Source organism: Schistosoma mansoni, chromosome 1 (genome assembly GCF_000237925.1).
Source record: "Schistosoma mansoni strain Puerto Rico chromosome 1, complete genome".
Taxonomy (NCBI): domain Eukaryota; kingdom Metazoa; phylum Platyhelminthes; class Trematoda; order Strigeidida; family Schistosomatidae; genus Schistosoma; species Schistosoma mansoni.
The window spans coordinates 12,085,571-12,092,241 of record NC_031495.1 but is presented as its reverse complement, the minus strand read 5'-3'; the positions used below and the strand labels follow the sequence as shown (position 1 = coordinate 12,092,241).

Here is a 6,671-nt window from a genome sequence, read left to right as displayed (position 1 = left end):
GAAACAGTATTCAGAGGTATGTCTATCGCGTGTTATGCATAATATTTGAATTTCTTGCAAAAGTCAATAGGTTGTCAACTTGAATACTAGATTATCCATAATCGTGTCTTACATTACGCGCAAAAATCACATACCTGCTATCTTTTATCTGATTGATCTAGCAATATACTTTGTTCACTTCTATCAGGTAAGGATCTTCATCTTGTTATGTAACAATCAAGTGCTTTAAACAATGCTCTTCCAAATGTCATCTATTGAACATTTCAGCAAAATTATTAAAATAAGAATAGAGAGAATGATGGATAGCGGCTAGCATTGGACTCGACACCAGTTACGTCCCGATGTCAACATCAACTCTGGGGTATTGGTAGATCCAGGTGACAAGTCCCACATAGGATTCCACTGCTAGCCACTAACCATCTTTGCTTATAATGCATGTGACTTAAAGCAATACGCACAGGATGTACATACGCCCCCAAATGCCCTGGTACGACCGAGAGTGGAGAGAGTCTCAATATAGTTCTTATATAATTCCATTAATACACGTTTAGAATGAATTAATTGACATGTATAAGATGATGATTGTGATGATATTGAAGATGAATAGTCAGATATTTCATTATTAGTAGTTGTGCAAACAGGGGTACTTTTACTGTAATTACATTTTGACTCATTTTCACTAACTTTGGGCTTACTTTTCTTCATTAAATAGAGAAATAAATTAGTCATAGGTAGTAGAATCAATTTTTCAATAATAAATGGATCTTTAATAATGAATTTAACATCAGAATAGGTAGTTTTTAAATAAAATCCCGTGAAGTATTTGTCAGTATGTTGACTAGAATTAGTACTTTTTGTCGTAGAAATAGTAATATCAGAGCTAATGTCATTATTATCATCAAAAGATTGAACCTTCAAATCACTGTCTTCTGTTTTCAAATGCATTATAGGTATTTGTAGATAAGAATTACTTCGTGTATTCTTTGATGTTGACAAAAATGAAGTTGGTGATAAAATGGTTTGATCATTAAGTATTGGACTATCCAATAAATTTCTTGGTAATAAAGTTGCAGTTGTAGGACTTAGGGTTTCATAACTCTTAAAATAATAACCAGTACTACTACTACTACTGATAGTGTCGTCAATATTAGGACTATCAGAGTTAATGTTACTCTTCGATTTCGATTTCATAATTTGGCTCACTGGTTTTCATTGTTAAGTTTTGTTTAGACTATATTTATAAGTTGCGGGTAGAACTATAAAAATCACATGTTAGCTTTTGCGAACATTTTCTAGCACAAATAACATGTTATGAAACTTATCATCTATATATTAAATAATGAATAAGGTCACTAATTATGAATTTGATAAGAAAAATCCCTCAGTGGAACTGTTAATTGACTGTTCGTTAGAATCGCACTGTATAGAGAAATAAAAAGTGAGTCATAGGCTACAAATATGCCATGCTTACTACAAATTAAACTAACACATGGTTACTATTAATCAATAAAATACGTATTTCAATTTGACAGTTATCATATGCATCTAATAACGTTTTTAATGTTGTACTACTTAATATTTGTAAGTAAGCTAATTTTATAATAAAATTAAAAAGGACATTAAGGCATCTAAGACCAAAATAAGATCTAATTATGTGCTTGTCAGAAAAACCCAGAAGAAAATCAATAACATTAATTGTGCCTAGGCGTTATAATGAAAAAAAATTAGATGTGATAAAGCTTAAATGGAATTATTCTGATAGAAGTAATTCAAAGTATAGCATGATTTAAAACTCTTAGAAGCGGAGAGGCAATAAAAAGCTAAAATTGATCATACGAAGAAGATTCATCTGTTATGCGAATTGCAAGATTGTATTCAAATGCTTGTGAAGTCTTAACTCTGTTTTTGACTAAACAGGCAGTATGATATCATTTAAAACAGCTAGAATTGCACTATATAGCTTGCCCGATGAACTAATTCAACACTTTTTAGTATTTCTTTCTCTGAACTAAATCATTGAGAATTTCGAGTTGACTTTCACTTCCAACAATAGCAAAAGTTCATTGAGTAAAACTGAATTTTTAAAGAGATAAAGTACAAGTTTTAACAAAAGTTGTATGATCATGAAATCGTACACAATACATTACCGCAAATATGAGCAGTGTATAGTTGTACTGCATGTACACATTTTCATTTTATTATTTGGATCAACAAAGTTCTAGACGGAAGTAAAGAAAGATAACTTTATTATTATAGTTTTGCTTTCATCATCCAGATCATATGATATTATGTTTAAAAGAAACACTGAGACTACTTAACCTTCAGCAGATATAAATGCTTAAGTGATGGCTTTAAGTGACCTGCTTTTCTTGACGAGAACACGATTGGAATAATGGAAACAATTATTATTATAACCAATTGTACCAGTGATTGTTTTATCGTATTCGTTGTTGTTTGACTGTATCAAAGTCACTTTTCGTCCGCCTTGTTTGGTTCGAACTTTCTTACGCTCTGCCCTTATTGCCTGTACTCGTTAGCACGTCTCAGTATTCTTTCGATACCACGAGATCGCCAATAAATATACTCTATCTGGATCAGCTACAGTCTTCTGGTTTGAGAGTTATCGAGGGAACCAAGTCGTTTTTGGGCGCAGATATAAATGCTAAAGTGATGTCTTAATATGGTTGCAAGAAGATATTTTAATTCATTCGAATGAATCACCAGTAATACTCAACATTTTACTACCAAGACTTTATATCTTATCACTTTAGTTGTTTTTTAGCTGCTATTTTGCAAACTTGTTTACCAGTTTTACTTCTACATTTTTATTGAGATAATCAATAACCCGAATCAGTGCATTATTGTACCAGTCCATAAATTACAGTTCTGTTTTAACAATAAACTTTAAAATATATCAGTAAATTCCTACTGATTATACATGAACAATATGAATTACATATGTGAGAAACTCTACATGTGACTTCACTTTCGTGATGTTTCTGGCAAAACATCTAGTGAACGCTGATTGGATAAAATGCTTTTTAGTGTTTCCTGAGTCTTTCTTGTCTTTTGCGAGAAATTTTCTGAATTACTCCAACAGAACTGAAATTCAAACATACACTGATCCTTAATTATTTGATTAGTTTAACTATTTTGTACATATTATCAACCATCTAAATATGTATACATGAATTAAAGTCTGAAAATAAAGTATTTATTTTGAAAATTTGTGGGTTTTTGTGATGGAATATGATAAAACTCGATTTCAAAACATATCCTCTGTATCAATTACGGACACTGTTAAACCAGATTACTTGAATATCAAACACAGTGACTAAGTGTTGATAAAAAGTAATGTTATCCCATATTTAAATAGAACAGACACTTCATGTTAGCTTGCGGAACCAGACTGATATACAGTCACAATGTTCAATTGTCATCATGAATAATCAATTACGACACTATTATTCTTAGAGAGCGAAGCCTGTAAGAATGAAGACACATCAATCAAATTAAATGAATGTTCTCTTTTACATTACCAATCAGTTTCTGACTCCTTTTGAAAATACTTGAGATTAGTGGCAATATTGAGGGGATCCGGTAAGAATGCCCACAGGTCAAGCAACTGATCAATTTTAGTCCTTAATACTAACAACGGTAAGATTCAAATCCTTACAATTCAACTAAAATGATACCAGTTTTCTGAAAATTAATTTCATATTCCCCGAAATAATTAGCAACTAAATACCAAACAGACTGTTTAACCCATAATTATTGTTCATCGGAGTTACTATCAGGACTTAATCGGTGGGTGTACTAACTTAATTAAATAAGTGGTAAATCATAACTGTCAGTTCATCTTTTCTGTGAAATTCCAAAAGCTTTAAAGCTTAACTCATCATGTGTCAAACTCTGAACTAATGATAAGGAGTGAAGCGGTTACATGTCCTCACCATATCACTTATATCGGTAGTCTCATCAGTCCTGATGAGTTTATGTCTAATGAGATCTCAGCAAGGATTCAGATAGCTCGATCAACCTTGTGACGTAGGCGATATGTCCGTCTTCAGATCAAAGGGTGAGTTTGCTGATCAACAATTCTACTTTATGAATGTGATGAACGGCCACTAAAAACAGCAAATATCCTTAAATTACCAAAACTCAATCATAGGTGTCTTCGAACTACTGTCCACGTACTTTGAGACTACCGTATTTAGGTATAGGATGCAATGCAAAGGTGGGAAATAAGTTGATAGGTTTGAAAATCATCGTCAACTAAGATGATTGAAACATGTTTTATGTATGTTAAATCACAGCTCATCTGAACGAGTGATAAAATCTGGTGTCGGATTAGGTTAGTGAAAAGCTAAGGGTGACCGAACCAAAACGTAGCATTGGGCCAAGAAGCCATTGACTGTTGGTCGAAGCCATAACAGTAAACGCAAACTATCTGGTTGTGGTTACTGTGACCAACGCTTGGAATCGTTCGTAATGGTGCAGATTCACCTACTTTTAATCATCTTGATTCTAAATCCCAGTATTCCTTCTTACATACCCTTCCACTCTATCTTTTCGAACCATATTCTTGATGTTCAGTTTTTCTCATCATCACTACTACATTATTTCAACCTCTTTTGTGATTCATTTTCGTAAATTCATCCCATCGTGTTAATGTATTATGGAAACCTGGATTAAGATACATCTGTGCTACGGTCCAAGAGATTTGTGTGACCTGACTAAAAACCAATAATAAATATAAATTCATTCAGTATTGTTTGTTTGAATCTTCCCATCGATTTGTTAGGACTGCAACTGGTCAGTCTCTAATTGGCATATGTGCATACTGTGCGTATTGCCTCAATATAGCCTTAATTCACAAGCATGATAAGCAAAGATGGATAGTGGCTAGCATTGGAATCCAGGACGCGCGTTTCGTCCTATTCGGGACTCGTCAGCTGGATGTACCTGCATCTCAGAGTTGGTGTTCACTCTGGGACTCGAACCCAGTACCCTCGCTTCAAACGCCATCGCGTTATCCACTCGGCCACTGAGTCCTGATAGCCACTTACTTGTGCGATGGGGTGAAGTTTAAATTCATTCAGTATTGTTTGTTTGAATGTTGGACTCAATAGTTTCAGAAAAATTGAGCATTGGGTGGAGAGTTAATAATATTTTGTCATATCCCAATGAGTAGAAAAACTGTATTTCTGATATTTCGTGACTTAATGTAAGCCACTTCTTCAAAGTAAACAAGTAATAGAAATTAAATTAACACAAGTTTAAATAGTACAAAGGAAACAATACCAATTTCGACTATTTATTTACTCAGAAGTGCCTTACATCAAGTCCAGAAACGTCAGAAATACAATTCTTCTACACATTGGAATATTACAAAATATTATTAACTCTCCACCCAATGCTCAATTTTTCTGAAACTATTGAGTCCAACGTTCGTATTGATACCTATGACTCAGTCGTTTATAATGGTGCAGGTGCATTTATTCTTTGTTTTCCTTCAGATTCTAGATCCAAAAGTCGTATATATATATATTTCTTCCTATGGTTCATCTCAAATATAACTACTGATATTGTTACTACTTCTGATTTTCTGGGATTTGTCTTGACTTTATCTTATTGTGCTGATGAAGTTTGAAAACTTGAACCGACAGCATCAGATACCACGTTGCATATGGCTGATAATTTATGATATTACAACTCAGAGTGGCGAGCTCTTTGTACTATACCGGACATAACAGCGAAACAAGAGAGTTCTTGTAGCTTGATCATACCAATCATTTTTGTAACTGCTTGTCCAATTAACAGCTTTCATGCTAATTTACATATCGACTGAGTTTTATCTATTAAACTAAACGTGATCTCTATGCATGTTGAGACTGAACCCTTGGAAAGCAGATCGAAAGCCACTGAATGGCTTTCTCGGTGTTGGCTTCCAGTACCGAAACTAGATCCAACGATTCTCGATGAAATCTCCCAAATGACAGATATGAATCACAGTGCACTGAAATATCAAGTTACTGAACTTAGTATACAGAGCACCTAGTCATTATGATATGATGAGTTTTGGCGATAATATACTCTCCCGTTGACTGGTAATTATGCTCTTCTATTCGCGTTGTTTAAGCATCAACTTGAAAACTATTCACTAAACTACAATATATTATGCAGACTACCACTGTGATACAATACCTATTTCAAATTTACTGATAGGTCTTTTTCTTTCCTGAAATAGATTTTAGTGGGGAAAAACTACTGAAAATCAGTCTTTGTTTTTGGTAATTGTATCTTTTCAATAGATCAATACTGTACAACTATATTACACAAAAAATTTCGTCTATTCAACATCAAATATATATATATATATCACTAGCAAAAAGGAAATAATTGTTGACTAGTAGGAAAATATTTTTTATTATTCTCACAAGAAACATAGTCGATGATGGCAACGGATGAATAGTTGATAAGCAAAACAAAAAAATTCACAATAGAAGAACAGATCAATAAACAATTACATAATCAAATCAAAATAATGGTTTATATAATAAATGAAGAGAAAGATGAATTGAGCAGCTGTAGTGAACAAGAATACAAGTGGGAGATAATCGAATGTATTTAAGCACAAATTACAGACTATCTGACTAAATTCTGATAAC

General features: G+C 33.2%; 1 protein-coding gene and 1 non-coding gene across 3 annotated transcripts in view; both read right to left on the bottom strand.

Annotated features, from left to right (window-relative positions):
• The window catches only part of Smp_165400.1 (putative propionyl-CoA carboxylase alpha subunit), a gene marked incomplete at both ends in the record, with an annotated part of 33,920 nt that overhangs the window by 4,970 nt on the left and 22,279 nt on the right, over nucleotides 1-6,671 (bottom strand). For both annotated transcript variants that reach the window (XM_018793286.1, XM_018793285.1), the window contains 1 exon segment: nucleotides 640-1,129. In XM_018793286.1, coding sequence (XP_018647814.1) covers nucleotides 640-1,129 — 490 coding nt within the window.
• On the bottom strand, nucleotides 4,985-5,050 carry Smp_tRNA_00699_Gln_TTG.1.1. Its single transcript has one exon. It is a non-coding gene (tRNA).